The sequence below is a fragment of the Prionailurus bengalensis genome, chromosome C1 (genome assembly GCF_016509475.1).
Source record: "Prionailurus bengalensis isolate Pbe53 chromosome C1, Fcat_Pben_1.1_paternal_pri, whole genome shotgun sequence".
NCBI classification, from domain to species: Eukaryota; Metazoa; Chordata; class Mammalia; order Carnivora; family Felidae; genus Prionailurus; species Prionailurus bengalensis.
The window spans coordinates 30,781,607-30,797,077 of NC_057345.1; the positions used below are offsets into that span (position 1 = coordinate 30,781,607).

General features: G+C 56.0%; 2 protein-coding genes across 3 annotated transcripts in view; both read right to left on the bottom strand.

Moving 5' to 3' along the window:
• The window catches only part of BMP8B (bone morphogenetic protein 8b), a 28,749-nt gene that overhangs the window by 3,736 nt on the left and 9,542 nt on the right, over window positions 1-15,471 (bottom strand). For both annotated transcript variants that reach the window (XM_043578695.1, XM_043578694.1), the window contains exons 2-5: window positions 8,400-8,589; window positions 7,828-7,976; window positions 1,279-1,473; window positions 442-521 (exon numbers count right to left, since the gene is read on the bottom strand). In XM_043578695.1, coding sequence (XP_043434630.1) covers window positions 442-521; window positions 1,279-1,473; window positions 7,828-7,976; window positions 8,400-8,589 — 614 coding nt within the window. The remainder of the gene's footprint in view (window positions 1-441; window positions 522-1,278; window positions 1,474-7,827; window positions 7,977-8,399; window positions 8,590-15,471) is intronic.
• Window positions 3,792-5,546, bottom strand: LOC122481551 (succinyl-CoA:3-ketoacid coenzyme A transferase 2, mitochondrial-like). Its single transcript, XM_043577254.1, is given in 4 exon segments — window positions 3,792-4,952; window positions 4,955-5,064; window positions 5,067-5,093; window positions 5,096-5,546. Coding segments are annotated over 4 exon segments (1,623 nt in total). The 5' UTR covers window positions 5,421-5,546.

The following is a 15,471-nucleotide window of genomic DNA, read 5'->3' on the forward strand; positions in this document are numbered from 1 at the left end:
CCATCAGCCAAGCCTAGGGTCCCTGCAGGCAGGCTCCCCCAAGAGGCCTGTCGTCCACTGGGAGGCCCTCGGCAGGCAGGGCTGGGCACAGCTCTGTCCCCTTCACGTGCACTGGGCATCGGATTCCTCCCCACCCGCCCCACTGCATCTTCTAGAGCTGCTGTCCCAGCAGATGTGCACACACACTGCCCTCCCAGCCTCGGTTTCCCTGTTGCAGCCCTGACATGTTCTGGCTGAGGATTCAGACTATCCCCATTTCCATGGTTTTCACCAAAAAGCACCTTCTCACTATAAAAGAAAGACATATTCTCTTCAGAAAACACTGAAGAACCTAATGCATGAGAAAATTAAAGTCACCCATAATTCTAGCTGCCCCTGGAGATACACCTATCATTTCCGGGTGGGGACCGTTACGTAAGAAGGAGGGGAGTCAGAAATTACCAGCCAGCCGAGGTCCTGGAAGCTGACGTAGAGCTCGTGCCGCCGGCAAACCTGCCGGCCGTCGGTGCCGTGAACGTCATCTGCAGGGACAGAAGCCAGGTCTGTTCTGGGGTTCCTGCTCTGGGCAGCTTCCACAGGGAGCTCCCAGGGAGGGGGACACCCCACCGGGCACACTTGGTGAATAAATGAATGCAGTGAAACAGACGCATTTGATCTCATTAAGCCCATCCTGCAGCTCTGCTGGTGTCACGACCCAGCTCAAGAAACTTCGATGGCTCCAGGTGGGTCCGATAGCTACAGAGGAACCCTGCACTCACCCCAGCCTCCCCTGAGTTCCAACCTGTGGGCCCTCCCGATGCTTCAGTAAACAGCCCAGGGGACCCTGGGCCATCAGTGGCTCCTTTTCTGTAGTGACCTCATCCCACCTCTCCTGCTGCCCCCATTCCACAGGATCAAGTGGCTCACGGAGGCCAAAGGGCGGACTCCCCGTGGAGGAGAGGAGGGCAGGAGGGCAGGGCAGACCCACTCCTGATCCTGAGGGGCTCAGTCTGCGGGGGAGACCTCCGCATAAACAGTTGTACATCCTGCAGGGTCCCCAGGGGCTGTGCTGCCCGGAGGATGGGGCACCTGATTCTGATGGAGACTTCTGGAAAAAGCCCTGGGAGCCAGGGGAGGGCAGAGAAAGCACTTCTGGGTGGCAGAGACGGAGAGGGCAGAGGCTGGTCCACAGAACAGTGCTGGAGGGTGACCCCCGGCCTGAACCTACTGAGGACCCAGAGGGTACTGTCCCCTCCAGGTGGCTCCCGGGCCCCGCCCCAGGCCCCTCCCAGACCTCACCAAAGATCCCCGGGAGTTTGTTCGGGTGTGGCAGCTCGTTGGTTTTCTTGGGCGGCCTCCTCTTCAGGGGCCTCGCTGCCCGAGGGGCTCGGACGGGACCAGGGCTCGCCCTGAAAAAAGTGACCAGGAAAGGCTGTTTGGAGCCCGGCGCCCGTCGCCCCAGCAGGCCAGCCAGGCCAGGATCCACGCTGTGCCCTGAGACGGAGAGAGGAGAGAGGGCGATCACTCGCGGGCAGGGGCTGTGCACGTGGGACAGCGGGGACCCTCCTGCCAGGGCCTGCTCGGGCCCAGGAGCGCAGAGGCAGAGGGCCTCAGTTTGCTCCTCTGGAAACAGGAGTCCCAGGTCCGAGGGAGATGGAGGGAGGGGGGCCTCGCGAACACAGGGTCATTACTCGCGATAACGGTGAACAATGCCATCTGTGAAGCACTTTATAGGTTTCGAGTTAGTTCACACACGTGACCTTCATGTGTCTCCACAGTCCCCCTGGACCTCATGCTTCGCTGAGAAACGTCACAGCCACTCTGCCGGGGGCTCGCAGAACCACGGTTCCCATGTCCATCTGAGCGCTCCGAGGCCCGAGTTCTCCCTTCCACCCCATACGTTCTGGGCGTGTGGATGGATTTGTGACCCAGCAGATTAGAGCAGCCACCAGGACGTAGCCAGGGCTTGCTCTGCCCAGCACTGCCAAGAGCAGGGCACTAACTGTGCCCTGACATCCACAAACGAGACCCCGGGTTCAGTGGGGCAGAGACATCTGGCCAAAGTCCTGGAGCCGCGGTTCAGTCAGATCCCAAGTTCTTACCCACTGAAGGTCTTACTCCTGGGTGTGTGGGTTAAAAAAGAGAGAAAAGGCTGTGGGCTGGACATGATGGGGACCTCCGGCTTGGAAGAGGGACACCCCTGAAAATGGGATTTGACCCCGCAGCTGCTTAAGAGATGAGGATGCCCTGAGAAACACACTCACGATCCCTGGAAATGTCGACTCCACCAATGAAACCAACTTCCTGTACCTCTTTGTATTTCCAAATGACCTCTTGACTCCTTAACTGTCAAAGTAACACAAGGGCAACTGTAAGGTAACCTCTGGGGAAGAAATATCACTCAGAAACCTCTGCCCACCCCAACACATCATTTTCATCTTTCTGGAATATTTTCATGTCACCTGAACTTTTACACAATGGTCATCTTAACAAAGAAGTCTGTATGTTTTCCAACTTTTTCACATAAACATGTTCACTGCTGTTAAAATGTCTCCACTATGAACGTTTCAAATGTATAATATTCCTTTGAGAAAATGTACCATAACGTTTAAAGATTAGCTTAACTTTAGACATTTAGGTTATTTCCCGGCTTTCATTAAAAGACGAGAAAGGGGTAGATCTCTTCATTCTCATTTCCTGTGGAATTTTCCTTTTTCTTTGTTTGAATGTTTCTATTTTTCAGAGAGAGAGAGGGAGAGAGAGAGGAAACGTGAGTGGGGGAGGGGCGGAGAGAGAGGGGAACAGAGGCTGTGCAGTGGGCTCTGTGCTGACAGCAGCGAGCCAGTCGTGGGGCTCAAACTTACAAACTGAAACTGTGAGATCATGACCGGAGCAGGAGTCGGATGCTCAACCAACTCAGCCACCTAAGAGTCCCTCCCACGGTATTTTCTTAAACTAAATGACAGGAGGTGATTACTGACTTTTATGCTCCTTAAAACACAGTGCCAACTGCTCTACTTCCTGTACATCACCTCAGTGTTGCCACCCTGACACACACACACACAGGCACCTGTACGTACGTACGTATGGAACACACGTGCACTTCTCATACAGGATACAGACATACACGTACATGATGCTACGTGTCTATTCCATTAGCGGGTGTCTGATTCACTGTGAAACCATCCCAGTCCTGCTCAGCTGGCAAAGGTCAGCCCTTAAACAGCCGGGCTCTAGACCTGGGGCCCCGGGCCAAGTTGGTTGAACTAATCAGTCCAGAGACTAAACTTTGATCTATGACATCACCTCCCACAAACAAATGCACCGGACACGTTAGAGGCACCGCTCAGGAATGACCCTGCTGGGACGGGAGGGGGGTCAGCTGCAGGGGCTGACACTGGAAGGAGCCTTGGGGATACGGGGGTGGTTACTCCTCCCTCATCACTTCCCCCCACATTTCGTGGCTCATTCCCGAGAGAAGGCTCCTCGGTGAAAGCCTTCCTTCCTGGGGATCATCCCGAGCTGCAGGAATTTAACGTAAACATCACAGTGAGGAGGGCGTCTGAGTGCCCGACGACGGAACCAGACCTAACTCAGGACTCACAGAACATGCAAGAGCAACACCAAAGATCTCCTTTTGTTTTTAATTAAAGCCATATTCCTCTTGAGAGAATAGTCTGTCTGGCGGTAGCCGAGTCTGAGACGCCAGGAGAACCGGTCAGACGAACGGACAGGCGTGATGACACCCCCTCTGGGTGAGAGGCAGTGGCGAAAATGAAACACACCCTCTGACCAGGGCTTCCTTCCCTGGGTCAGGCAGCCACCTGCTGCATGGGTCTGAGGTTCGGTGACACGGCGAAGGGCTGCCCGTGCTCTGTGACGACGTCCACGGTCAGCCCGTCCCAGAGCTCAATCAGCGTCAGGCCTTTCTTCTTGTGCACGTCGAACACGGCCTTGTCAGTGATGATCCGGTCCACACAGCGCTTCCCGGTCAGCGGCATGGTATGCTTCTCTGAGATTTTGGGTTCGTTGGCCTTGGTGCAGTGCGCCATGGTGACCACCACTCTGGTCTTGGGACTGGACACCAAGTCCATGCCCCACCCCCCCATGCCTTTCACCTTCTTCCCGGGTATCATCCAGTTAGCCAGGTCACCGTATTTGGAGACCTGCATGGCTCCCAGCATGGTGAGGTCGAGGTGCCCGCCTGGAATCATGGCGAATGAGTCATCGCTGGAGAAGAAACAGCCCCTGGGGAAAATGCTCACCGTCTGCTTGCCCGCGTTGATGAGATCTGCATCCACCTCATCTTTGGGTGGGAACGGCCCCAAGCCCAGGATGCCATGTTCACTGTGAAGATGAACAGTCATGTCTGGGCTGATGTAGTTGCTGGCCAGGAGCGGGATTCCTATGCCCAGACTGGCATACATGCCATCCTCAAATTCAAGAGCTGCCCGCTTGACAATTCGGGGGCCGGGGTCATCTGCAGACTCGGCTTTTTCATCGTGCTCCTTCCTGAGGGCTAGATGCTCAATTCTTTTCTCGTGTTTTTCTCCCTGAATCACGCGGTCGACATAAATGTTAGGAACGTGGATGTCTTCGAGGGCAAAGGTCCCCACATCCACGATTTCTTCCACCTCCACCACGGAGGTTTCCACAGCTTTGCACATGGGCACGTTGAAATTCCTGGGGCTTTTTCTGAAGATGACGTTCCCGGCGCGGTCGGCCTTCCACCCCAAAGCAAAATCGGCAGTGATGGCCTACTCCAGAAGATAGTGGTGCCCGTGGAACTCCCTCACCTCTCGGGGCTGGCTCATGATGGCCATGTGGCCATCGGGCGCGGACCTGATGGGGGCGCCTCCCTCCTGAACCAGGGTCCTGTAGGCCATTGGCGTGTAGAAGGCGGGCACCCCAGCGCCCCCGGCACGGATGCGCTCGGCCAGGGTGCCCTGGGGCGTCAGCTCCAGCTCCAGCTCCAGCTCGCCGCCAGGTACCGGCGCTCGCACAGCGTGTTCTCCCCCACATAGGAGCAGATGAGGCGGGCGATCTGCTTGGCCTCCAGTAACAGGCCCGGCCCAAAATCGTCCAACCCACGTTGCTGCTGACCACGGTCAAGCCTTGACGCACGTGCGGAGCAGCGCCTGAATCAGGTTCTCTGGAATCCCGCAGAGCCCGAAGCCGCTGACCATGATCTTGGCCCTGTCCGCGATGTCTTTGACGGCCTCCACGGGATCCGCGTAGAATTTGGCGCGGGCGCGAGCGCTGGTGGCCAGGCCGCGCACACCGCCCTCGGCCTCGGCCAGCGTGGGCCCCCAGCGGCTGGCGGGGACGCGGTGCCCGAGTGCCCGCGCGAGCCTCTGGAGGACGGTCATCGTGCGCTCCGGCTCCGGGCCCCGGACTGAGACCGGCGGGGGACAGGCCAACGCCGGCCGCCACCACCACATCACAGAGCAGGGAGGGCGCGTGGGGCGGTGACGCTCACACCGGGTGGCCCCGGCGCCCCTGCCCACAACGAGGCGCCCCTCCCCCAAGGGGATTCCGGACCCTGCATCCCCCGCTGCGGAGGCAGCAGCGTTCCTGAGGGGAAGACGCGACCCTGAGTCCTAGGGATTGGCAGCAAGGCCGCCCATGTCCAGCCCAAAGCCCCGGGGGCAAGGGAGGTCCTTCGCGGGGCCCCTTCCAGGCACACCTCTCCCTGTCGGACACCCCCAACTCTGGGTGGTCCCCTTCCTTCTCTGTCACCACCCCCTTCCCGGGTGACCTGCTCCAGTCCCCTGGCCCTCAGGCCACCCAGACGGCCGCGCTTCCCACACCTGCGCTGCCCGCCCCCGTGCTCACCTGTCCTGGGTGACCGGCCATCTGGACGTCTACCAGGGCTCCCAATGACCTCACCGCCAAAGAAAGTGCTCTGGGGTTGCTGCCTCAGACCTGCCCCCTCCTCTTCTTTCACTCAGACACAAAGCTATTAAAAATGGGCCCCTGGCTCACTCCACATTTTCCGTGATTCCTCCGCTGCCCACTTTTCTCCATTTCTGCCACTACCAACAAGCTCCTCCCCACTCCACCTGCATGCTGGGTGGCTCCTGAGCCTCTGTGACGGCGCTCTTGTCCCCCACACACCACCCTCCTTGCTCACGTCAGGGGCGGGCCGTTCTGGATACATACGGAGAAAGGTTTTATTTTATCCTAGTTGAGATTTACAGAAAAATCGCACCGACAGCCCAGAGTCCCCGGATACCCAGAGCCGGTTTCCCCTGGGAAATGTTAACATTTACGTTAGGGCCTGGATTTGTCACAACTGATGAACCAATATGATAAATTAACACGATATATTCGGATCTCACCAGTCTTCCCCATGTCCTCTCTCTCTTCCAGGGTTCCTGCCCGGATCCCACATGGTCGTCAGCTGCTACAACTGCTCAGGCGCCTCTGGGCTCTCACACGAGCTCAGATTTGCTTTGTAATTATGACGGTTTGGAGAAGGACCTGAAGGGCACTCTGCAGTACGTCCTTCAGTTTCCGTTTGTCTGGGTTTTTCTCACGGTTAGACGGGGTGTGGGTTTTGGGGGGAAGGCCACGAGATGAAGGGCCCTTCCCATCCCTTCATGTCAAGGGGACACGGGAGGTACGTGACATTCACGTGAACCCTGATCACCTGCCGAGGCAGCACGCTCAGCTTTCTCTGTGAACTTACTTCCCCCACCCCGTCCCGACTGTACTTTGGGAAGCAGGTCGCTAAGCGTTGTCACACTGAGGGGTGGAGTGATGTCCTCCTTGGGGGGGCATGGGGGGGTGTTTTCAGGGGGCTCTTTTCAGATCCTGCCATCCTCCACTGCTATAAAATACAGTGAGCTACCCCCCACGCTCCAACACCAGGCCCTGGTTTACCCACAGAGGGCCCGGAGCGCCTGGCGGGCTCAATTGGTAAAGCATGCGATGCTTAACCTCAGGGTTGTGAGTTCGAGCCCCACGTTGGGTGCAGACGTTACTTACAAATAAAATCTTGGGGGCCCTAGCTGGTTCAGTTGGTTAAGCGTCTGACTCTGGCTCAGGTCATGATCTCTCAGTTCATGAGTCTGAGCCCCACATCATCTCTCTGTCATCAGTGCAGAGCCTGCTTTGGATCCTCTGTCCCCTGTGACCCTCCCTGGCTCACACTCTCTCTCTCAAAAATAAATAAACGTTAAAAAATAATATAATCTTTAAAAAAAAAGAATGCGCCGTGCCAGCTCTCAGTCTCCTCTCCCATCTGCCCTGGCCCCCCCTGCTCCAGCCACGGCCGCCCCTTCCTGCAGCTCAGATACGCCAATCTTGTGCCCACCTTCGGCCTCTCCATCCCACCTCCTGCCATAACGGAGGCTCTTCCCCAGATACCTATGGAACGAATGAAGGTGTGATCCTCATTCTACAGATGAGGAAACGGAGGCTTAGCAGGTAAGTATCCTGCAAGGTCATCGAGTGAGAGCACTGCAGGGCTGGGATTCAAGCCCAGGCCTCTCTGATCAAGTCTGAGGGTGTAACCGCTTCCCCTCCTGCCCTGCCCAGTAGGGGACCTCCCAGCCTACACGGTTGCTCCTGGAGAGGGAAAACACAGACTCTCTCTTAGCAGCTCAAGCGTGGGTTCTGCACAAGGAGAGGAGGGAGAGCACTGGGGTAGGGGGCCCCTGCTGCGGGAACCTGGCCCCTGCACCCTGCTGACCCCCACGGCGGGGCAGGGATCGTCACCCCAGGCACAGGGCTGAGAAAGGCCAGGCCTCCAGGGCCCAGGGAGGGGGCTGCAGCCCTCTCGGCTGCCAGCAGCGCCAGAGGAGCCCCCGGGGAGAAGGTCTGCCGCCCAACCCTAGGCCTCACCATCGTCCGTTTCCACATAGAGGCGGAGCCCCAGGTCCTTGTTCCGGCTCAACAACCAGCGGTCACTGGCTGCTGTCACGTCCAACACCAGCCAGCCCTCGTCCCCAGCTCGGAGCGTCTGAAGATCCAAAAAGAACAAGTCAGACTCCCTGTGGACACGAAAGAACAATTAACCGAGGGCTGGCACAGCTGCCTCTGTGTTTCTAGGGCCCTCCTGTGGACCACGAGTGGGCGCCTGCCTGGCTCGGGCCAGGTGCCTCACTCTCCTCATCTCACTGCATCTACCCCACAAAGGTGTTACTGCGCCCACACAGCGATGTGGAAACAGAGGCCCAGGAGCTCAGTGACCTGCCCAAGGTCCTGCCCCAGGACAGCAGGGCACGGACTTGCAGCAGGACTGGTTCTGGGTCACTCCCCACAGTGACACGAGGCCTGGGGTCAAGTATCTTTCTGTCTCTGGGGGTGTGCTCTCCAGGGAGCTCCCCTTCTGGCCTCTGGGACATGTCCCCTCCGGGGCTGGGCCCGATACACCGACAGAGGCTCGACCGGGAGGCGGGGCGTGGGGCGGGCACCTGTTGGACTGCTCTCTGACCACCTCGAACATGCTGACGTGCAGGGTCCCGTTGAGCAGGTGGGTGCTGGCCATCTTGTAAATCCGGAACTCAGCGGCTGTGACCATCTCCCCCTCTGGGATCTGGGTCAGGTCAAAGCGGAACTCCTTCCAGTGGGGCTCCTGGTGGCCCAGGGTACGGTCACGCTCCACTGCAAGACAGAGAGGGACCGGCGGTCACTCGTGTTCTGGGCTCGGGCTGGGGGTGGGCGGAGTTGGGAGGGAGCTGGGCGCCGAGGCAGCCTGGGTGGTGACGGCCCCCTCCTCTGCAAAGGGGCTTGCTCCCAGGCTCCGCCCGCTGGGTGCTGAGAAGGCTCAGTGGGGCTACACGGTGAGGCGTCTGCAGAGGACCCAGCATACACCAGCTCAACGAGAGCAGCCTTCACTTCTGGCCCCTGAGCCCCAAACCCGGCCTGCCATCCCCATTCCCTGCTGGCGCTGGGACCCGAGGGTGAAGTAGACGTCAGGTCCCTCCTCTGGGAAGACGGACATCAGAGCCAAGGCAGAAAAGGGCCACGCAAGGGTGCAGAGACATAACAGTGCATTTCGGAGGCAGGGGCTGCCCAGAATCTGCCGATGTACATGCATGGAAGCCTGGGGCGGGGGAGCCTTTGCAGCTGACACGGGCTGGGGCTTGAGGGGTGAGAGCGGATATGTCGAGAGAGAAGGACACTGCACAAGAAAGGGGCCAGCCTGAGCAAAGGCCTAGGGATCCAGGGCTGAGGAACAGATTGTGCCAGCGGGGGAAACAACAGCCATAAAACACAGCAAAGGGTGAAATGATGGCAGGCCCCGTTTGGGGACAAGGGAAGGAAGGAGGAGTGCCGGAGGGAGACTCAGAAAGGAACAAGGAGTAGCAAGGTAGGAGTGACAGCTCCTGGAGAGACCTGGTCAGGGCCTGGGGAAGCTGGACAGTCCCACGGAGTGGTGGGATCTGAGCAGGCTTCCCGGCGGAGGGGACATCTGAACTGGCCTTGAAGGATGGGACAGAGTCTTGTCGGGTGGAGAAGGTGGCAGGGAAGGCATCCTAGGCAGAGGGGACCCCAGAGGCACCGGTGTGGGGTGCTGGGGCGTCCACAGAGCAGCAGTGTGGGGGACGGGCCCTGAGTGGCTGTGGCCTGACTGCGGAGGGCTGGAATTCTGGCCCAGGAGCGTGGGCTGTGCCTCTGGCCGCTGGGGTTCAGGGCTCTGGGCAGCAGGGGCGCAGTGTGGTTTGGGGTGGGGAGGAAGGTATGTGTGGAGGGGCAGGTGAAGCGCAGGCTGGAGGGGGAGCCAGGGCGGCCTGGTGGCGAGGCTGGACTGTCTGGGCAGGAGGCTGTGGGTGGCGAGTCGATCCCACATCTCCCCAGCTGCCCGGAAGTGCCCAGGACAGTATATTTAGTACCGTCTTACTTTAGCCTCTTGTCACTTTCAAACACCACAAATCTGTGTTTCCGGAAAGCAGGGATGGGAGCCGCCCAGCGCCGTCCTCAAAACCCAACACTGAGATTTTAATTACATGTCTGTGAGTCTTTTAAAAACTCTCTCCGGCTACTGGGCTCAGTGACCACAAGTCACCGGGCCGGTGGCGGAGGCGGATGTGGGGAGCACTTCCCGTCCTCACGGTGAGGACCTGATCTGGTGATGGACAAACAGCTGGGCTGGGTGGGGCCCGTGGATGCACATTTGGACAGGAAGAGACGGGCTTCTCATCCCCAGCCGAGGAGGAGAAGAAACAGAACGTCCATCCTCTGACAGTGTGCCGGACACGCGGCAAATGCCCACCCGTGGCCCAGGCTGTTGCGGAGGCAGCATGACCCGGAGCGGATGCGGGTCCTCCCACACAGGCAGAGAGCGCGGAGGGCAGGGTTCTGGACCCTTACCGAGCGATGCACGCCAAGAATATGGACACGCATGTCCCCTCCCCCCTACAGACACACTCACACTCACACTCACACACACGCACAGCTTTGGTGACAACTTCCATCCACTCGAGGACTGCACAGACCACCCCTGTTATGTGGCGGTGTAATCCCGGTCGTGCAGGATGACGTAAGTCTAGGCTGCTGGCTGTCACAGGGTGCGGCACGGAGAGTGAAGGAGGGTGGCTCAGTCACACCCTTCACCTGTGTCCTCTCAGAGCATCATAAATGTATCTGCTCCCAAGGCCCAGTGGTGGCTGACGGGCGGGTCCTGGGGCCACTGGGAATCTCCGTGTGCAGGCCTGACGCTGATTTCATGCTGGATCTGGGGACGCGGGGCACAACCCGTGAGCCCGCCAGCTCCTCAGGAGCACCACATCCTGCGGCCTCCCTCCCGTGCTGACCTGGGGGGCCAGGTGCGCTGGGTCGAGAGAGCCTCATGTACCTGCATTGACCCCAGTTCCCAGCTTCCATTGTGGGTTTGTGAAATCGATGAGGCACCCAGTAGTTCGGCACAGGAAACTCCCCACCCTGGCTGTTCCAGGTAAGCACTAGAAGGGACATTTTTAGGAAAGTAATGCTCTTCATCAGTAATTAGTAGTATTTCCTGAAGTGTGGAACTGGGTAAAGAACACTCCTTCGTCTGACAGTTGAGAGGATGCGGAGAGATAACCTATGGATTTGCCTCTTTTTCTGTGGCTGTTGCTTTGAGTCAGTAGAGAGATTTTCCAAAAGCTGGTGCTCTGGGAAAGCATTTTCGGGGACCTCTATGACCCTTTTGTTAACAGTGCAAACCAAGCCTGCTTTAGCCAAAGAGGCAGCTTAGGGCAGCACAGGGAGCTCTGACCAGTGGTCAGGACATTCACTGCAGGCCTGACCCTGCACCAACCAGGTACTTACTTGGCCTCGTCTCCTCTGTGAACTGAGAATAAGGGTACTGCCCAGCTTTCCTCACTTTATAAACAGTCAGACAATGGACTGGGAGGGGTGGCCATTCAACAAGAGTTCTTGAGGAGCCTGACCTGCAATCTCCCTACATTGTGCTAAGATGTGGTACCCTCAGGAGGCCATGTCAGAAATTTCAAAGCTGGGGGGAGGAGAGGGAAGGAAGAAGTGGAATGATCTTTTCCCAAATAAATGTGTTAATCTGCCCATTTAGTTTTCCTTAGTTTATCAAGTTCAATTTATAAACAAATTTATTAAGTTCTTACTATATGTAAGATTGTTCTGATAACCCAGTGAAGAATTGGGCAAAAGACATGAACAGACACTTCTCCAAAGAAGACATCCAGATGGCCAACCGACACATGAAAAAATGCTCAAGATCACTCATCATCAGGGAAATACAAATCAAAACTACAATGAGATACCATCTCATTCCTGCCAGAATGGCTAACATGAACAACTCAGGCAACAACAGATGTTGGCAAGGATGTAGAGAAAGAGGATCTCTTTTGCACTGCTGGTGGGAATGCAAACTGGTGCAGCCACTTGGGAAAACAGTATGGAGGTCCCTCAAAAAATTAAAACTAGAACCACCCTACGACCAGCAATTGTACTACTAGGTATTTATCCAAGGGATACAGGTGTGCTATTTCAAAGGGATACATGCACCCCAACATTTATAGCTGCACTACCAATAATAGCCAAAGTAAGGAAAGAGCCCAAATGTCCATCAATGATGAATGGATAAAGAAGATGTGGTATATATATACAATGGAGTATTACTTGGCAATCAAAAAGAATGAAATCTTGCCATTTACAACTACATGGATGGAACTAGAGGGTATTATGCTAAGCGAAATTAGTCAGAGAAAAACAAATATCATGACTTCACTCATGAGGACTTTAAGACACAGAACAGATGAACATAAGGGAAGGGAAGCAAAAATAATATAAAACCAGGGAGGGGGACAAGACATAAGAGACTCTTAAATATGGAGAACAAACAGAGGGTTGCTGGGGGTGTAGTATAAGGGGAGATGGGCTAAATGGGTAAGGGGCTTTAAGGAATCTACTCCTGAAATCATTGTTGCAATATATACTAACTAACTTGGATATAAATTTAAAAATTAAAAACAAAACAAAACAAAACCAAAAACAAAAACAAAAAAAAAACAAAACCAAAAAAAAACCTAGAAGATGGCCTTCAGCTGGATCCTGAGCATGCTGGCACCCTGATCTCAAACTTGCAGCCTCCAGAACTGTGAGAAATAAATGTTTTTCTGTTTAAGCCAAAAAAAAAAAAAAAAAAAAAAAAAAAAAAGACTGTTCTGAGCACTGGGAATACAGTGAATAAGACAAGTAAACTGGGTCTCTGTACTGATGGAGTTTACGATCTAAGGGGGAAGACACAATATGAACAACAAAACAAGTAAGATAGGGGATGCTGTTTACATTGTGAGTGAAATATAAAGGGTTATAGGCTCAAAAGTAATGGCAACAGGGAGAGGGTACTTTTCATAGGGTGCTCAGTACAGCCTTTGCGAGGTAGGTGAGAGCAAACATGAATATTCTCACACGTTGCTGGTAGGAAGGCATTGGATAGAGATGCCCACCTGGGTGGCTCAGTTGGTTAAGCATCTGGCTTTTGATTTCAGCTCAGGTCATGATCTCACAGTTTGTAAGTTCAAGCCCTGCATCAGGCTCTGTGCTGGCTGCTTGGGATTCTCTCTCTGCCCCTCCCTATTGCTCGCTCTACCTCAAAAATAAATACACATTAAAAAAAAAAAAAAAAGGAATGCATTGGAGAGGAATTTGGCAATATCCTTTTGCAGGACCATGGCAAAATTACATATGAATTTACCCTTTAACCACACAACGCTTTGTCGCACTGGCAAAAACATGAAAGGCCACGCACCAAATATTTACTGGGCATAGGGAACACACAGAGCGACACCTGGCACTTCTAAATGTTTATTTTCTACATAATTATAAAAACTGCCAAAAATGATCAAACGTTGGACCATCTTCTGTCTGGGGAACCGCAAATGAATTTACTTTCTGATTCACCTTAATGTGGCTTCCAGAATAAGAAACAATCATGAATCACCAACATGTGTTGATAGGACTCTCAGCCTTCTCCCTCAGTCTCTGATAAACCAACCTCCAGATCCCATGTTTGGGAAAGGCCCTTTCTGTGGGGAGGTTGTGGCCTCCGCCCTCCATGACTGCCACCCACAATCTGCATCTGAGGCCCTGCACCACTCATGGGCCAGGTCTCCAGATGCCACACCCTGAGTCTACCAGTCCTACACCAACAAAAACTTTGGCTATTTTTGTGCCCTGGACAAAATTTAGAGTCATCCAGAAGACCTAAATCTGTCTTGTTTCTGACCATAAGTAAGCCACCCAGAGTGGCTGTTAAGAAAAGAAAATCTGACTGGTCTGCCCTCAAACCCTTCCCCAGCCCCACAGGGCCCCTGGGAGGAGCCCAAGCTCTGGTTCCAGGACCCCCTGAGCTGACCTGGCCCAACCTCATGGCCTCCTCGGCCTTCGGGCTGCAAACACCCTCCCTGGACACCCTTCCCAGAGCGCTCTCTCCTGAGTTGCCCCCATCCCGCCTGGTCCAAAGGCCACTCTCCTCTCGTCCTGCTCCGACCCCACACAGATCAGCCTGCCAGCCTCTCCCTTTCCCCAGTCCCAGGGGTCCCCATCTCTGCTCCATGTGCCCTTTTGGATGGTGCACAATTGAGGGCAGGACTGCACAATGTGGGGTGCAAACGGGAAGCTCTCAGTGAACTTCCACTGAGCTCCTTGTGTTCTGGGGGCCCAGACAGGGGATGTGTCTGCTGGTTCTTCCCAAGGTCCCCGGGACAGCGGCTCAGCATCCAGCAGCCGCTGCCCCTTGGGTTGGCCGTGCTGCCGGTCTGGAGTGGCCTCCGTGTCACGGTGTGCCTCCATCAGAAGCCACTCACGTTGTCACTTTGCCTTGGGACTGGCCCCCCTTTGCATGGCCAGGCTGCTAAGGGGGAGGGCAGGCTCCCCAGGGTCCCAGAGGCAGGTGTGTGGGTCCTGTCTGGCTGGTCCTGCTCGTGGCAAGGGTGAGGGCCCCCCACCCCTTCAGACCTAAAACAAGACCCAGGTCTCCATGGCCGGTGTAGGCCCACCAAGGGGCTGCAGAATGGACCACCTACCAAGTCTGCATCTGAAGGGCTTCTTCCTCCCACCCAGAAATCTCGGTGCTTCCCAGAGGAGGCCAAGGCTCCATTTCTAAGGTATTTTTAGTCAGTTTTCATTACCGGCTTTTTTCAAGAGCTGTTTCCATAAATGGTTCTGCACTCATGATTGCTGGTCCAGGCCTCCGACGGCTTCAGACCCCAAATTAAAAGGGAACACCCGCACACTCCCCCACATCAAGTCTGTCAAGGCCAAAAATAGATCCGAGGAGATTGAGCAAGGATACGATTCCCCAGTGCAAACCCGGGGGAAGAACTGAACTGTGGGACTTTTCCGGAAAGATGCGGTCACAGTGACACATCCCTCTCTCCCGTAGGGAATGGATTTCCGTAAGGAGATGGATTGGGTGTACCTCCCTGCCCTGGGCCTCACCCCTGGAGGAGCCCCATCAGTGGGCAGGGGTGGGCACATTCTTTGGTCAGAGCTGGAAAGGCCTCCAGGGCAACCCTGCAGACATGGGGAAACTGAGGCCCAGAGGGGCAAAGACTTGCCAGGGGTCGCACGTCAGGTGAGGGCCCTTCGTGTGGACTTTCAGACCTGCAGCTGAGGTAAAATGAGTGGCCCTAGCTTCCCTCCAGGTGGTGATACTGCGATGGGGGGTCACCTGTCAATGAGGTTCTCCTGTCAATGGCCCCCCCCCCCCGAGAATGCCTGCTGAAGCCACCTTCTTCCAGGCAGGGCCCTGGGGGCACTGGAGGTCCCAGGAAGCGCCCAGGGAGATGCCGGACCCGCTGTCGGCCTCCACAAAGACAGTGAGGACGGCCCTGCTCTGCTGCACCGACCAGGCCCAGGCTCCCGCCCCTGCTCTCAGCTCCCTGCCTCCAGCCGTGATCGTCCTCCCTCAACCTTGCCAGTCTGCCCTGAGTGCCTGCCATGCAGGGGGTGGGGTGCACGGGGTGGGGGTGCCCCAAAGACTCAGATCTGTCCCTGTTCTCAGGTCGTTCATGGTTTCCC